The following is a 19,086-nucleotide window of genomic DNA, read 5'->3' as shown; positions in this document are numbered from 1 at the left end:
GGACCATATTGTGATTACTTTTGTGGTCTTGTATATAAAAGTTGTTAAAAAGGAGAAAATATTTAAATTTGCGTTTATACCATTTGAAATTGCTCAATAAACCCTTCAATTCACTGTTTATCCATTCAGACCCTTGATATGAGTAAACGTCTCGTATTTGTTTTTATCACTAATGGAGTTCCAACGTGAAATGAATGCATTTAGGATGTTTAAACTCTCGAAAAAAAGTTTCAAATTTGTCACTCTAACTTTTAATTATATAGTTTGAAATAATTGCAATTCTATTGGAGTTTAATATGAAAAAATTTGAATTATAAACTTTGAACGATACGGTCATAATCGAACTTCAGACAATAGTCTAATTTTGAAAAGGCCGATATAAATAGACATTTTAATCTTAACTGTTAATTAAATACTTCAATTTCAAAAACGTACATCTATACACCTTAACTAATTGGTTTAAGCTGATCATAAACACATTTTTTCAGATATGAATTTTAAAATTGGGATATTTACGAAAATAACTAAAATCAGGTTAAAATATTTAAATGTACATTTTTAAAATTTGAATATTTTATTATCGATTGAAGACAAGTTAAAAAGATAACTATATAGCAAAGTATTTTGTCTTTGAAAAATTAGTCAACTTCTAAATACAAGGCCATAGAGATGTGGCTATTTATGTAAATGAGCCACCATATGGGGAGTGGAATGCAAATTGTAGATCATTGGGAATCCGAATTTAGTCATCAAAGAGAGCACATGCAAAGTTGGTAAAATTTGCAGAGCGAAAGGCAAAATGCCATCCATACTGAAATCCCATTGTGATGAAAACCTTCCTCCCATATCTCCTCTCTTTTGGGATCTGCGCCTTCTGACACAAAAAACAACTCATAATATCCTTCCTAACATGTGTGAATTAGTAGCGTGTACAGGCAGAATCAAGATTTTAATTTTATGAATTTTAAATTTTAACATAATAGACTTCAAATGTTAATAATTTTAAATTTATTGTGTATATGTTGAATGATCTTTTTTTAAAAAAAAAAAAATATATATATATATATACTATTTAAGCAAAAGTTTCTGACTTTTGATCTAAAATGCCCAAGTTATTAAATTATTGTTATTTGAAGTGTGCCAATTGGCTCCTTTTCATATCTTCAAGATATTCCATCATCCTTTTAATCAATAACTCACATGATCCTAGTATCTTAATTACCCACTGCACGTTCTGTTTTTATTCAGATTATATTCCTAGACATTTTACTATATTAGTATTACAAATATAAATGTTTGGGGTAGGCATTATCGTCAGGAATGAGGTCATGATAATTTGAATTTCAAGTGTAATACCATATATAGTTTCAATTACTATTGTATTTGTACTGAAGATGGAAAATGATGAGAATTATATGTAACGTCAATGATTGATGGCAATGGTGTGGGCAGAAAAGTCATGAACAACTATAAGAGAACTGCAAATCAAATACAAGTAGATGATGAAGTTGCATTGTTTTTCAACATTTTGGACCATGTTGACGTTGCTATGTCCTTTTATTTCTACATCACTTTTTGGAAATAATACTTTCTTCCGTCTCAATTTAACTTGTCTTATTTTTCTTTTGAATTTATTCCAAAAAAAATATTTTCTAATTTAATATCGCAAGATCTAAGAGACTACAATTTTTTAATTAAAGACTATAATATCCGGTCAAACTAAGAGAGTGCACAGCTATCTATATTTTTGCCGTTTTGCACCGTAGAATTCATGTACCATGATTTTGGGGGTATTGTATAGGGGACAAGGAGGTTTACCAAAGTAAACAGTTGAATCACAAAGTCTTGCTTATTCTAAAAAAAACAATGTTAAAGACGATGGAATATTATGGAAGGGTGTACACGAATTTCCCCTTTATTTATTTTACAGATATGGTGGGATGATTGAAATTCATAACCCTTGAAATTAAAAATATATTGATAAGAAGCATCTCACCTCCTTTAGTTGGCCTACCAGGCAGAAATCCAAACATCGTAATCATTTGGGAAAGGAATTGCTCAAACTAAAAGGAGTAATCCGGTGCACTAAAGCTCATGTTATGCGTAGGGTCCAAAAAAGAGACCGATCACAAGAATCTATTGTACTTCTCAAACTAAATATATTTTTTCAAAGACAATTACTGCGCTGAATAAGTCCTACGCGTTATGATTAATTGGGTTAGTAAATTTCGAAAATCAAATGTGTAAAAGGTTAAAAATAAAATCTAAGTTATAGGGCAATCATCAATTCTTGTGATAAGAGACCTCATGCTCCATCCTTACCCACTTAGTACATGCAAGTACACAATTCTTTTGTTTCTCCTCCTCTCTTTTTCTTCCAAATGACAAGAGTGCATACAACTCCAAAGAACATGAAAAACAATATAGTTTTGAGAAAAAAATCTTGCTATATTCCAAAAAAAATAAAAATGCTAGACATGTAATGTGCCATGACCTACTTACAGAATTGAGCATGGAGATACATGTATAATTGAATTGGCTCATTTCTTCCTTTCCTTCCTTTTTTGGCTTCTTGTAAAACTTATTCCCTACTTCCACAAAATTGTAACAAATCATGATAAGGCCCTTAGGCCCATGTAAATCTCCTTGTTCATATAGATAACTAGCATAAATATTTATGAGATGGCACCCTCTATTATTATATTTTGTGGAGCATATCCCTTATTTTTATCCACTCAAATGATTAACACTATCATCATAATCCTATTCCAATTATGCTCACTTTTATGGACATATCTCCTTGTTCATATGCCTTTTTCTTTTTTCTTTTTGTGTAGTCTTTAATCTCAAAAAGAAAAAAAAGTAAATGATTATGTATTTGGATGTAATTAAGAGATCCAAACAAACTAATGCAAGAAAAAAAATGAAGATAATTTTGGTTCTTATAATCTTAGTTTATTTATCATCCATTTCTTTTTTATGTTCTTCATATCATTCTTTTATTGTTTTGTGATTTTCAAGCTTGATGTTGGGGTTACAATGATAAAAACAATTTAACAAAGTTGTGTTGCACAATGAATGTTGGGTCTCTACGAAATTGCCCCATGAATATGGGCTCGTGGCTGAAGATGGGTGGAGCTCAAGATCCATTCAAACAGGTCCATCTATTTAACCAACATATCAATACTCTTTATTTATAGGGAAAATACAACATTTATATGAGGTAATTATATAAAACTACAACAAAATTTAAGTTTTACGCATTTTTTTATTTATACCACAACCAAGAGTTATTATTGTCACTTTTTTTCCTACCCCAAACATTTATATTTGTAATACTAATAATAAAAAATATTAATTATTTTTAATAATGATATATATCATTTGAGCATATTAGATCGTATCATTTTTATTTTAAATGATTGGGATATTGAATAGGGTATAATACAATTTTCTTCATCGTATCTCTATATTGAATTTAAAAAATATTAATTATATTTTAAAGTACTTTTAGGTTCATAATATTTAATACTACAAAAGGAAAATGCATCTTGATATTTTTGGTATTTTCGACAAATAAAAATATCCACTAAATAAAAAAAAATGAATGTACATGTCTTTTAATTAATGTTAGTTAATATTCAACGGTACATGAGCATAAGGCGTACTGTACTCATGAGATGAATCCATATGAAATTTATTGTTCTCGGATAAAAGCTATTCTTTTTTATTCTTTGTTGAAAGGCATTTTCCGATGCCATGTTATTGGAATTTCTATCATATTTCAAAAAGTGATGATCATAGGGAGGATAGTCAAGTAAGTCGAATTTCTTGATCTACTTAAACTTCATCTCAATATCGTCTATAACCTCTTCTATTTCCGTTATGAAGTGTAGTTGAAAGCAAACAATTATTTTCTGCTATATATTATGTTCTCTGAAAAAATTGAAAACTTCTATTTAATTTGTTTAGTTACGAATTCCAATAGATTAATGTGTTGGAAGGAAATCTTTTTTCGTTAAAAATCTAACAATTGAATTGGAGAGAATCAAAAGTTTGTTGCTTCGAATTGATTTTTGGAATTATGTCAAAATGGAATTTAACAATCTTACATGTTCCCTAATTTTAAACTTTAATTATTTATATTTGAATAAATTGAATCATTTATCATGAAAAAAATGTTATTTGCACTAATTAGAAACTAATTTAATTTCTTTATCCTTCTCCTCACTTTATGTTACCACAATGTAATTAATGAAAGAATCAATTTATAAAAGCAATGACTTAATCTAATACGTTCATTAAATAACTAGTGTGTTGATAAGATTTGTTCGTCATAAAATATTAGTAAGTTGTGAACTGATTTGGATTTTATACAAAATATTAGTTAGCTATGAACTGTTCTCTTTTCTTCATAAAAATATTAGTTAGTTATGAACTTTACATTATTACGCAAAACAATTAAAGTTTGATGAAATTTGTGATAGAAGTTAGGTGCCTTGAAATGGTATGAGTAGTTTAACAAGATACGCATGTAATATCTTATTTCTCTCTTAAATTAGGAGAATTTTCGCATATAGAAACTCAAAAATATCTTAATTATGCTCCATAACTATAGTTTGCTAATTACAATTCGTAGCTATAGTTATAGCAACGTTTGTATAATTCGCACAACATTTGTATACGTTTGTATAATTCGCTATACAATACACAATATTTGTACAACGTTTGTATATTTCACTATACAATTCATGCACAAAGTTTGTATAGTTCGCTATATAATTTTTGCGTTTGTATATTTTGCTATACAATTTGATTTGCGCACATCGTTTGTATAAATCACCCGAATTATACAAAACTCAATTGTATAATCGCGCGAATTATACAAAACTCAAACTGTAATTACAATTAGATATTTGCCGCGAGCCATAATTAATTCAAACTATAACTATATTAGCTAATTAATTAATATGTGTTTACTTATCCGCATAATTTTCCCCTTAAATTAATAGCACAAAATGATGTGTTGCCAAATGTTAGGTCTCTAGAAAACTGACATGATTATGGGCCGGTGGGTTGAAGATGGACCGAGCCCATGATCCATCAAACTGCCAATGGAGTTTAAGAAAGTTACTTTTTATGTTTAGTTTTGTGATTTTAAATTAAAGATATATTAAATGTATGAATTTTTTTTTATAATTTTAAACACATCGCATGAAAAGTTGAAGCTAAAAAAATTATAAAAAAAAACGGTGACAAACAAGAAACAAAGCAAGTAATATTCATCTCTTTCAATGCAATAAAAAGCTGAAATGGTGAACTAACTTGTCAGCGGTGTTTTCTTTATTAGAAAAATTACTTAATGTAATTGATTATGCTCTATAATTATATTTTATTAGTAATTCTTTTAAATAATTATAAAATTAATTATTTTTTATACTGTATAGCAGATATACATTGACACACGTATCACTAAATTGTAAGCACAAATTTTGTATGTGCACGCAGTATATAATAAGAATATATACAATATGCCAGTTTATATACATTATCTATACATTGAAATTGTTCACATAATTTAATCTTAAATATTTTTACTTTAACCTCTTCTCTCGCTTACTATATTTTAGTACAACATAAAAAGAATACTTATTTTCTAGAAAATCTATTTTTTCATCATCTATTTTTTGTAAAGTTATTCTTTTATGAATAACTTGGCCAGACACCTTCATATTCTAAACTAAGTAATTCTCCGAAAAACACGCACTTTTGACATTTTAAACAAATTGCTCCCTCTACCACAATTTATATGGCATGATGGAAATTTTGAAAGTCATCAAATTTTTCTTGGATCAAAAATTATTTATATATCTTTTAAAATAATTTAAAGTATTAATTATTGTGATCCTAAATTTGAATTCTCATCGCAATAAACCTATTTTATTTTAACTGTGTGAGAGAGAGAATTAAGCATATAAATTAGAGAAACAAAGAGTCAATTATGAAAGAAGGAAGGATGTGCAAAAAAAAAAGTATATATATAAATTCGCAATTTAAAAAATAACAAATTAAATTAACAGAATCTGACATCGGCTGGTATCTTTCTGGCCTGGCAGGCCGCGGCAATTGTGAGCACATATTTTTTTAGCAAAAAAATTGAAAAATTGGGCATACATATTAGTGTTCAAAACAATTATTATCTAAAATATATCTCGGAGAAAGTTGCGAGTGGCCTCAAACTTTTATCAGAAGTCATTAGGTATGTCAATACTCACGCTTTATTTCGATCAGATCGCCGAGCAACTAACTTTCATATTTGGGAAAAATTGAGAGTTAAAGCTTGAGAAGAGATCCTCATCAAACAATCTTACCCTAATATTAAACCTTAACTATTTATACATTCATATATTTAAAAAAATTGAATCAATTATCATCTGAGAGAGAACAAAACATTATTGAGATAATTTAAGTAGTTAGTCATTGGTCATTTTAATTACCAAAAAAGGGTCATTCGGGCATGTTGTATATATAAAGAGTGTCATAATGTATATTCAATATATAACTCATGTATAAGTAATTTATATTGTCTAGTCAATGTATACTTTTGACAAGCTATATTGTATAGTTACTGTATATTTCCTGTGATTTTGACTATTTTTTTTATGTAAATAAAACATTACTATATTTATTGTAAAATAATTAATTTATTATATATATTTGAAATTATGTCAAAATAGAATTTAACAATCTTACATGTTCCCTGATTTTAAACTTTAACTATTTATATATTTATACATTTGAATAAATTGAATAATTTATCATGAACAAAATGTTATTTGCACTAATTAGACACTAATTTAATTTTTTAATGCTTCTCCTCACTTTATGTTACCGCAATGTAAATAATAAAAGAATCAATTTATAAAAGTAATGACTTAAATCATATACATTCATTAAAAAAATAGTGTATTGATAAGATTTGTTCGTCATAAAATACTAGTAAATTATGAGCTGTTCTTTTTTCTTCATAAAATATTAGTTAGTTATGAACTTTACATAACTTGAATCACGTAAAACAATTAAAGTTTGATGAAATTCGTGATAGAAGTTAGGTGCCTTGGATTGGTATATGTAGAGTAGGAGAAAATGTCATGAATAGCCACTTAATTATAGGAGTGGGTCTAAAATGATCTTTAATTAGACATTTACTGGATTTAGTCATTTAACTAGTCGAAAACTTATCATGTTGCTCTCTTAATTATACACTTATCAATTTTAGTTCATTAAGTAGGTCTCTTATCCAGTTTTTATATAAATAACTTAGGTATATATTATCAGAATTTATGCCTCAGTGAAATTAAATCCTCAACCCATTTTTTCAGTTGTTTTTCTCTCCCTGCTACTTTTTCTTCATATTACTCTTATGAAAATAACCTTACCTCAACAATTCAAAAGAAAATTCACGAGGAAAGAAAATATATTTTATAATTTTATTCAACGGAAGATAAAATGAAGTATATTATTGCTACTAATGACTTGGATATGCTAAAATTTATTATAAAAATGAAAAAATTAGTACCCATTAGATGTGGAAAGAGATTTATTTATATTTAATTAGAACAAATTTCTTTGAATGAGAATAAAATTAAAAGTTGTATTCTTACTTATTTTAATTCTAAATTTTGTACGAAATGGGGGCAAGCAGCTAGCAACCTATTCCCACATCTTTCTGTCCTATTTTATACCTGTCCGTCTAAATGACCTGACATTGATATCAAGTTATGTCACTCAATCATTTAACAATATCCTTATGAACGATCTTGACACTGCTATCGTCAGGTAGATGATATAACAAGAAGAGAGTTCGACCATTTTGTCCTCTGTGTACTTCAAATTTAATTTGAGGAACAAAACTATGAGAGTTGATCGATGGTTGTAAGGTTTTTTTACTAAAAAGATATTACTATTATAAATTCAAAACAACCAAACACCAGAAACAATTCCTTTAATCAATAAAACATAATTAGCATATGGATATTTTGGTGAATAAAAGAAAAGAGGAAAAAGTGTCTTAGGTCATTATTCAACCACTACCTAGATGTAGTAACTACAAATGAGTTGGTCCAATAAATCATAATTATGCCATATAATGAAATGGGTTGCCGAACGCCTACCAGCTATTTGAAGAAACGGCTAAATGAATGCTGAAACGCCCCGAATATTTCGTTAGTCGCTAGCTACCAGCAGAAAGAATTATAGTGCTTTTATTGTTTCTTTAAATGCTGATATGAAATCAGAACCTAACGCTTTCTGTAACTGATTTGTATTTGCATTTGGATTGGGAGTTCCACTTTGGGAGTAAAACGTTTTTATCAAAAGCAACTCTTTAATCAGAGTTTGAATTCGAAATTTCTGATTAAGGATGAACAAATACATACCGCTTTATCACAATCTGATTCTCTAAAAGAAGTCATGTGTAAGCTGTTTTCTTTCGTTAATATAATTAAAAAATAAACAATTCACTAGTAGACAGAAGTGATGCATAAGTGCAAGTTAAACTTATAGCTTGTGGACTAAGCTATCAACATTAACTTATTTTATGAAGTGTGTCTTGTTAAAAATATTTTGTAGAGTAAACGTGTCGGCTTTAATAGTTGGTTGAATAATAAAACACAATCTCCTATTTTCTTCAAAAAATCCTACTTCAAATAGTTCACACGATCTTATATCTTAAATAGTTTTACTTTAACCACTTCTCTCGCTTACTATATATTAGTACAACATAAATAAGAATACTTATTTTCTAGAAAATCTATTTTTTTCTCATCATCTATTTTCTATAAAGTTATTCTTTTATGAAAAACTTGGCTAGAGATCCTCATTTTCTAAACTAAGTAATTCTCTGGAAAAATGCCCACTTTTGACATTTCAAACAAATTACTCCCTCCATCGCAATTTATGTGGCATGGTGAAAAATTCAAAAGTCAATCAAATTTTTTTTATATATCTTTTAAATTGTTAATTATTGTGATATATATTATTTTTTTTAACAAAGTTTTCAAATAAATAAAATTTATTTCAAAAAATTCAAAAATTCTATGTATAAATTCACAATGAAGTTTACATTTCAAAATTTCAATTATACCACGTAATTTGAGACAAAATATATTGTCTCGAGGGATTGATATTGTAAATCTGAACTTGGTCTAGAAGTCCTGGTGTATATGTTCAACAATACATGGAAATTCATGTTCTTTCTATTGTTCTTTTCCTCTCTTGTACCACGTGATCGAAATTTTGTAGGGCAAAGAAATCTAGAGAATAAATTATTGTAGCCTTTAATTTGTTTATTTACTTTTTCTATTTTAATTTCACATTAAGAAAAAGAAAAAATAGATAAAAAAGATAATTCGGTGCACTAAAGCTCCCGCTATGTCTTTGATTGGTTCAATTCAACAAAGCCTGATTTAATAAGAGAACATCAAAGAAATAATACTGAAAATTGTAGCCTTTTCTACATTTGAAAGACATATATTCTCTTTTTCCAGTTTTAAATTTTCACTCACCAACACTATACTAATTAAACAAGAATATATATTATTAAGAAGGAAGAATTAAATTGAGTAAAATGAGATGTAAAGTACAATGCATGAGAAAAAAGAAGAAAAAAACAGATGTGTTTGTTAAAAGGAGCTTTCGTGGTGAGGTGACACGAGCAAGTTAGTGGGAAACCGCTCTAAGGTTGGCAAAATCTTACTTTTAAAACGCCTCTTTCCTTTAAAAACAAAAAACAAAACAAACTTCAAATTAAAATTTCAATTAATGAAACCATGTCCCACACACACTCCAAACACAAAACTATACCATTTGTTTCCCAAATTTCCCCTTACCATTTAGTGTTTTGACTTTGAATATATTTCATTTTTTTAAGAATATTATTCGAAAAATTATTTGAACATGGAATTAATACAATGAAGTTGAATTGTGAAATTTGAAATTTTATCAAATACAATAATTCAAAAATAACTCAAATTTATATTTATATCCTAACACATGATAAGTTATTTTTATTAAATACTTTTAATTTAAAAAAATTTAAAACAATTTATCTGTGTTCTTAAACGTCCATCAACTAAATAAATTAATTATTTAAAATGTATTACTTTTTTTATTTATATGTATTGGCCTCAACCATATGCATATTTAAAGAGACATACATATTTTATATGACTAATTTAACTATCTAATAAACGTATGAAAACACTCTCAACTTTCTTTTCAAAATTTAAATAATTTTTTTTTGCGAATACTTTATGATGAATTTAGATATTTAATTAATAAGTTTTAATTCGAATCTTAATGACGGTCGATGTATTAAACCTTACATAAAGTGACACGAACTATAAATGGAAAATAAAATAAAAGAATTGAATGCAAGTCAATGATGGGAAAACTACCATGCCCCATTTACGAAGACTATTATCTCCCACATCGTCCCCCGTTTTATTTGCAAAACGGCAACAAGAAAATACGAGGTTACTTTAGTAATATAAGCCAAAATCATGCCCATTTTCATATTCAGTTCATACACACACTTTTTATCACCTTTACTTGTGAAAGCAGTTGTAAAACAAATACAGCAAACTGGTAACCATCTTCATCTCTCTCAACTCTCAACTGCTTTGGGTAAGCATCAGATACTTGTACGTATACGTTATACGTAATTCATATTATACATACCTGTGTAAATCTGTTGCATGTGAATATCAATCAATCAGAAATGGGCATATGTTTATCACGGAGTTCCGGCCCCGTGAAGAAGAGGCAATCCAAACGTTTAACGAATCAATCGGCGGCGGCGGCGGCCGCCGTTAATGGCGGCGGGAGCAACAGGTGGTATAGGAATCGATCGTCTAAGAGAGATGATTCCGTCATTCAGGAGCGCACTTTCGCCGCCGCGATTCTCCTACAGCAGCAATTGCAAAACAGCGGAGGAGGTGGTGCTGTTCCTTTTGATCGTTCAGCTTCGCTTCGGTATCCGAATTCGAATTCTAAGAAGAATCAACCTCTGCCGCGTTCCTCTAGCTCTAGGGCGCGTTCTCTTACTGATCCTCTTCTTCAGCCTCACCAGCTTGTGAACCAGGTATCTGCTCTTTCTCTTTTTCCATGTTTTTTGCACTTCTATTACTTACTTTCCAATTCTGTCATTTGCTTGATTTGCATTTCTTAGTTCCTTTATATGATTCCCTATTTATGGGCGATTAATTCGTAGCTTTTGAGCGGTTGCTGTATTCCAATTGATAGGTTAGATTTCCGTGCATCATGCGAATAATACACTTAAAATCAAGGTAGAAAATTTAGTCAAGAATTAGACTAATATAATAAGAATTGTTTATTATGCTATTTAGAAATGCCTCCGGCGGACAGTGAGATTTTAAGATGAAGGGGATTCACTGGAGAATAAAGCTACTCCCTCTGTTCTACACTTTGTCACTAAAAATAAGGACATATTTCTATATTTTATTAATGAGAAGGTTTTTTAGTCATAAAATGTCGTGACAAGATTAAAAGATCACAAGTTTCAAAAGTGTTATAGCCTATGGGACATGAATGTTAAGACAAGTTTATTAATAATAAAGCTTCAAGAATCCTTTTTTCTTTAACGTTGTGCCAAGTCAAACTATGCCAAATAAATAAAATAAAGCGGGGTAACATTCATTTAAGTCAAAACTAACTGAAGGTAGGTAAATTCTTCAATGCATCATTAAGTAACTTCAAAAATTCAGTTGCTTGAAAGTATTAAACTATATTAATATGCAAGGTAGAAGAAAATGGTGTTCATCCTTCGTTTTAACACTACCTCATTGTATAACCAATACAAATACATTTGTGAAGATACAAAACGAAATAGTCTAAGTTACTGTTTTAAGAAGAAAAAAACAGTGCTATAATAGGTTTGGGGGAAAAATTGAGAAAACACAACTAAGTGCTGCTAATGTGATTTGAGCATCATTTCAAACCCCCAGAACATTGCTTTAATAACTTCGCTTGTGGACTGTGTCTAGGAATTGAGTAACATGCATACACACACAATAAGTGTTTTATAATGTAACTCACCTATATATAAAGCATTTTATGACAAAGGCAATATTGAACCCTCTTGGCAGCATGCAGATCCGCGAAAGCTGGTCTGCAGGTGAGGCCATGAGAATGATTCATGCTTCTGCAGAAGTGGACATTTTAGTCCAACATCTTATTGGTTCTAATTACTACCCAATGTGAAATGGAAATGACAGAAATTGAGCCATTTTGTAGGTTTAGCTTAGACTTGGTCAAGAATGTTTTCTCATTTGTAGTGGTTCATTCTTCCTAAAGCCACTAAACTTCTATCAAGTAGTTCCAGGTAACTCAGCAGGAAAGTGCAAATTGATGACAGACTCATTGCAGTTTAGCTTCCTTCCTTTTTCTTGTTTTTATGGTATCGTACATATGGCAATTGGGCTACTTTTTGCTCTAGGAATACTAAGAGCAATCTTTGCTGTCCGATCCTCCCCTAGATAAATAAATAAGAACAGTCCTTTTGCTTGCTACTATGGTGTCATGGTATGAGTTTGTGTAAGTTCAGTCTTCTTGACTTCTATCTTTGGCAGGAAGTGAAGGTTGATGATTTAGAGACGAACCATTTCGTCCTCGTTCATGGTGGTGGATTTGGGGCCTGGTGTTGGTATAAAACCATTGCTCTTTTAGAAGAAGCTGGATTTAAAGTTACTGCAGTTGATTTAACTGGTTCAGGCATTCATTCTTTTGACACAAATAGCATCGCAAGCCTATCGCAATATGTACAGCCGCTCACTGATTTTCTCGAAAAGCTTGCTGATGGAGAAAAGGTTAGTTTTGCATCATTTATAGCTATCTGTTTCCCACTGAATCCATTATTATATCTTGCATTCTTTTGGAAATTCAGAGCTTTAAAGAAAACTACGGGCTTCCTTATTCTTGGGCATAACTGGAGATTGACTGGTAAAGTGCTTATAAGAACTGAGTATATTTAAAAATGTGTGATTTCAAGGAACTTTTATTCTTTGCCATGTTAGCTGTTCCAAAACTGTGGTTCCTGCAAAAGCACATTGTTCTCCGTTGTATGTTGTGATTGAGAGAAGATCATGCTCATTTTTGCTTGTAATAGGCGCTATTCAGTAGAAACAACCTTCTTCAATTCCTTCTTCTCAAATGAGGACATACAAAAGGATAAGTAGTCACATTCATCTTAAATTAAACTAAATACAAGTGACCCAAAGTGCGAAATCAGGAAACAGGGGAACAAGATGGAAAAGGTCATATCATCAATAATCATATGAACTAGCTGTATGATTTTATTTAAAAAAACCTGCCCCTACCCAAGTCTTTGTTGCATTAGGTAGGTGAAGAACAAAAATTCATGATAAAACAGAAAGGAAAAGTTGTCTTCTTTTTACATTGTATAATCTATTTTGTTATGCTCATTGGGAAAGTTAATTAGTCGTAAAGTGAGGCTTGGATATATTACTTCGTGATACTTTTAGATATGAATGCTGAGATTTGTGAGATCTCCAAATCCCAATCTAACTATAGTGGAAAATCCTTATCACCCTTCATAACTATTTTTGCTCTGCCATGGTTGAATAAAAGTTGGAATATTTCTTTAACCATGTAGGTGATTTTGGTGGGACATGATTTTGGCGGTGCATGTATATCTTTTGCGATGGAGCTCCATTCCCTTAAGATTTCGAAAGCTGTGTTTGTTGCTGCTGCAATGCTCACTAGTGGACAAAGTGCCCTTGATATGTTCTCACAAAAGGTAAGAGTTGATCATTTTGATTAACTATTTTTAATTGGTTCTTTTGAAATATGCACTGTGCACCCACTTTGACCATTGTCTTTGTAAGTCTACATTGCATGGGCATGTATCTTAGCATATAGGGGCTATGACAGTTAAACTACATGAAAAGGATATTGATTTCACTTTTCCTCTAGAGACCATGTAATGGGTCTTTGAGCTCTTGCTTTTAAGTCAATCTCATTTTTACATAGGTTACCATGTTTCGGTAAGCATCAGAGTTGGTGCTTCATCACTGAAGACATGGATGCCATGACATACTCATGAAGAAATTTAAACTTAAGTCTTGAAAATTAGGGATGTCCCTGCCTTGCAGTTTTCACATGCTTCAAGGAACCTACTATTCATCAAGATAACCCTCAAGAACACATGCGATATGTTTCTGGTGAAGGAGTGAACTATATGCTCTTTTGAATAGTTTTTCCAGGAACTAGCTGTAGTTTTGAGGCAAAACTTGTGAATGATGATCTTTGGTTTCTTGGAGAAACTGTGCTTATTGAAATGAGATCTAGAATATTGGAAGAAAATTGTCCCAAAATCTTCTCTCTCAAGGTAAGAAAGAGAGAGAGAGAGATTGAAGATGACTCATCTTGGCGCTACTTTTAACAGTCCCTGTCACAATTGGCTCGACAAAATTCCTGAAACTTCATTTGGTATTGTAATTCTAGAATGAAGTGAATTAGAATTTAAAGAATTTCTTGCCCTTCTTCCCCCCCGGTTCCTTATATTTATTGAAAAATATGGAATGGTATGATATCATTCCACTCAAAAGGATCTCTTGGTATCTTGAATTGAAGTGGTTGAAGTTTTGTTGCTGCTTGTTTGACTAATTGAGTTTTAAGTTTTTCTGTTGTTAACAAAAGTTCATAATCATTGCAGACAGATTCAAATGACCTTATGAGACAGTCTCAAATATTTATTTATGCCAATGGGAACGACAAGCCTCCAACCGCTATTGATTTGGACAAGTCGCTCCTCAGGGACTTGTTATTCAACCATAGTCCTGCCAAGGTATGTTGTCTATGAGTTATAGATGAAGTATTTTACGTTTCATAAAATGGCAAAGCCTACCTTTCCAGCTTAGTTTCCAACTCTAAAACATAACTTGTGAAAATCTTTGTAATTTCCGTTACTGGTCAAGACCACTACAAATAGGGAGTTGGGAGAAAAGCGAGCCTATACGAATGAGCAACATTTTTATTTTGGGGCAAATGTCAATGGTCCTTAAAAGCTGAATATATGGGCACTGGAGTGTGGTATATGTGATTCCACATTAGTAGGTTAGCTTATCCTCTGTCGGACAATGTAAACATTGCCTGAGAGCAGAGTAATATTGAGAGTCTTATCTAATTCTTTTCTTGGTATCACCTCTTGGTATTAATTGATCATCCATTGGATACCCTAAACCTGTCATATGAATTGCTAATTGTTGGTTTATTAGAAGGTAAGGGGAAGACGTAAATTGATTTTCGTTTTTGTGGGTTTTGAAATGGGAAGCTGTTGTCTTTACTTACAAAATCAGTCTGTACTAATATATATAGCTGTGGGGGAATTGCCACTTGTGGATATTCCAAGCTGCATCCTCTTACCATTTAAATTCTGTGCAGGATGTTGCATTAGCATCTGTGTCAATGAGGCCAATTCCCTTTTCCCCGGTTTTGGAGAAGCTTTGTTTATCCGACTCCAAGTATGGTTCTGTTAGGCGGTTTTATATAGAAACAACAGAAGATAATGCGACACCAATAGACTTGCAGCAAAACATAATTAGCAATAATCCTCCAGAACAAGTTTTTCATCTTAAGGGTGCTGATCACTCGCCTTTTTTCTCCAAGCCCCAAGGCCTACATAGGATATTGGTAGAGATCTCCAGGATTCCATCAACTTGAAGTTGTTTTGCTGATTACCTTATTATTGGAAAAGCCACACCGACATGTTCCAGGCACAAATGTAGCTAAGTTATTGCTGTGTAAATTAACCACATGTGGAATGTCCAAAGTAGCTTTTGGTGTACATGTTCGGTTTATGCAACTACTTTGTTCCATTTACAATACTTGTGACAGTGAGAATTTCCTTGTGGAAGTGACTTGAGGAAAAGGAATGTTCTAAGATTTGAATGTCAGAAGGAAGTTATAATAGAAATAAACTTATTCTTTTTAACTCTTAGTGGGTTTTTTTCACAAGTAAATGTTAAGGTATGCTTGGGTCCGACACTTATATGATCCATTTCAAGTCAAAACTATTCCTAGTGTAACTTATTATTACCCGTTGGTCATGAAATATTAATTCAATATCTTGGATACTAAACTTCAATATTTGAAAATTAAGTGAAACATTAGAATTCTTTTGGGTACATTTAAGTGAAAATTTCAAGACAAGTTCTTTTTCAACTTAAAGTTGGAATACTCTTTTTTTCTCTTCAAATTCAACTAAAAGTGACACACAGTAGAAAATTATGTCACATGAATTAAAATAATGGGACGTTTTCGGTAGTTACATGGGCATGCAAGCTCTGGCAAGGACAAAAGGTGTTGCCGACACATCTGCCACAATATTTTTGTGATACCACCGACAAATTCCAGGAACAAATGTTGTCAGTGTTTTGCTATGTAAAGAATTTATGCAATACTCTCAACAAATATCCTTGTGATAGTACTAGCAGCTTAGCTGCTTCCACCACGAGAGAGTAGGTGTAGTGGATCATGAAACTGGTTCTTTTTTAGTTAGAGGTATCAATTTTGAGTCTTTGATAGAATATTTTTTGATGGGAAATGTTTTATCCAAATGAGCTTTACGTAATTTTAATGTAAGTACTCAACAATGCATGACCTTTAGCTGTTTCCACCACGATTTCATGTCTATCTTGCATTTTTCCAAGTTGTCGGTTGCGACAAAAGCCAATAAAGGGTACTGACAACTCACATGTGTTCACTTATTTTTCTTCCATAAAAATCCCATGCACTGAATCAGCTAGACCATACAATTTTGTATTCTTCGCAACTAATGCCGGCAATCCTAACCCATTTTTTGCTAATCCGTTCAGTCTGTTCATAGTTAAAAAGGTTGGGTGAGTGACTTTTAATAAGAGGTCAAATATGAGCTCTATTCATATTCAATTCGTTGAAAATAAATAAATTATGGATAAAATATGAGTAATATCAATTCTTCTATTCAGATTGGATATCCAAACTTATTAGACATAACTATTCTTGCAATTAAATCTCCTTCACCACATAAAGGCTAGCCCACTTTTTAACTTAAGATATTGTTTATTTATTTTTTACTGTTATATTAATTACCTTTATATGTAATGTGTTTTATGGTAAAAAATGAAAGTATATATGTTTGAAAAGTTGTACCTCTATCAGCCGTCCTTCCTATTACACAATTTTATCTATTTTTCTTTTTTATCGAATTACAAGTTTTATCAATTACTCTTATAAAATTAATCAAGACACAGAAAAAATAAATTTATTTTATCTTTTCACATAAATTATATTTCAACAATTAAACAAATGTTACCCTCAACAAATTTAAGGTGGACATGAAGAGTGTGTGTGTATGTATATATATATATATATATATACACACTTATTTTCGAGGCATGACTGATAAAGTGAAAACTAAAGTATAATGCTAGTGCTAAATAAATAGTATATATATCCGGCTATTCTTATTGGTCATTTAAAATTGTCATATCATTAAGGATGGAATTGAAGAAAATAAATATTTTCTTCATTTTGTAAAATGATAAATATTCTAAAAAAAATTTGTTGCAAAAGTGATAGATAAAAAGGATAAAAAAAAAATTAATTAACATAATTAAACAACCCAGACAATCTAATCTTTCTTGAAATTCTTACAATTATTGAATTATTTTTCTTTCACTATAGCAACTGAGTGAGAGACATAATTAAATCCTCTTTCTAAACCTACATTCCCTTATAAGTCACCAATTCGCTTAGAAGATCATAAAAATGGGTTAGGATTGTAATTTATCTGACCCATATTTTATACAACCCATTTTTTATCAATAATAAACCCGCTTATTTTTATCTAACACATTTTTAATCCGTTCAAATTTAATTCAACCCATTTATTTGCCATCACTACTCACAACTAACAAATAGGATCCCTTTTTGATGAAATAAATCCAAAAGAGCTTGAAGCACTTATTTCTTGTGTCTCAGTTTAAGTGATACTAGTATATATTCCCTGTAATTTATAGTTATCTAATATTTAAAGTTTAATCCAAAAATATATAAGTGAATTTTTTTGAAATGTCATTAATAAGATATTATATTTTGAGTTATAATAGAATTTTATAAGTTTCAAATTGTAGCAATAAAACTCTATTAAGTTGTAATAAATTTTAAAATATAATGCAATAATTAATTTATTAATTATACTGATTAAAGAAAAAGATAATAAATGTATTAATGGTAATACTGAATTACCATCCAGGACTCTAATTTTAATTTATAAATTAATTGATTATATTTTATTAAGTAACTTAATAACAATATATTTTGCCTTAACTATAGTGTTTTATAAATTGCCAGATATATCAATTCTTGATTTTCTCCATTAAGTTGGACACTATTTTGATTTTTATCAATCTCCTAATTAATAGTATCAGTCTCTTATTTAAGTTTCTCTTTCTTCCTTCTTACTACGACATTGTTTTTTATTATTTTGAAAATTGATATCATTCTTTGTTTTTTTATTTGAAAATTATTTTTTTTTAATTTAGTATTCTAATTTCTTAGATATATTTTTTTAAAAATCTCTCCTTAATATTCTCACACAATTTTCTCCCTTAATTTACCCCATTAGTTATTGTTTTTTTAATTTTTCGTGCACATTTTTTTTCCTTTTCTTCTCTATTTATCTTAAATATAAATTTTATGATTTCATCCATGATTTTAAATTAATTTATTTTTTATATAAATTTTGTAAAGTAACATAATTACCATTAAACCTCTTATTTTTCTCATTTAGTTGATTAAGTTGTAGCAATAATTCACATTTATTGTCCTTAATTTTCTCAATTAGTTGATGCGGTTAGATATACTTCTTTATGAGATTTATTATTTAATATATAAAAAATTAATTAAAACAAAATAAAAAGGGGCAATTAATTTTAGTTACCATAAACTCTGGAATTACCATCAATCCATGAATTAAACACCTTATTTTTCTCATTCAGTTGA

At 30.1% G+C, this 19,086-nt stretch overlaps 1 protein-coding gene across 1 annotated transcript; it reads left to right on the top strand.

The window, feature by feature from the left end:
* The first annotated feature begins 10,620 nt into the window (after positions 1 to 10,620).
* On the top strand, positions 10,621 to 16,033 carry LOC129874799 (putative methylesterase 11, chloroplastic). The gene is made up of 5 exons (XM_055950161.1): positions 10,621 to 11,143; positions 12,651 to 12,887; positions 13,694 to 13,837; positions 14,756 to 14,887; positions 15,484 to 16,033. The coding sequence occupies exons 1-5, from the start codon at positions 10,781 to 10,783 to the stop codon at positions 15,760 to 15,762; spliced, it is 1,155 nt and encodes a 384-aa protein (XP_055806136.1). The 5' UTR covers positions 10,621 to 10,780; the 3' UTR covers positions 15,763 to 16,033.
* The last annotated feature ends 3,053 nt before the right edge of the window (positions 16,034 to 19,086 follow it).

This window comes from Solanum dulcamara, chromosome 11 (assembly GCF_947179165.1).
Source record: "Solanum dulcamara chromosome 11, daSolDulc1.2, whole genome shotgun sequence".
Taxonomy (NCBI): Eukaryota; Viridiplantae; Streptophyta; class Magnoliopsida; order Solanales; family Solanaceae; genus Solanum; species Solanum dulcamara.
Note: the sequence above shows the minus strand (reverse complement) of the source record. Positions and strands in the feature narration are given on the sequence as shown.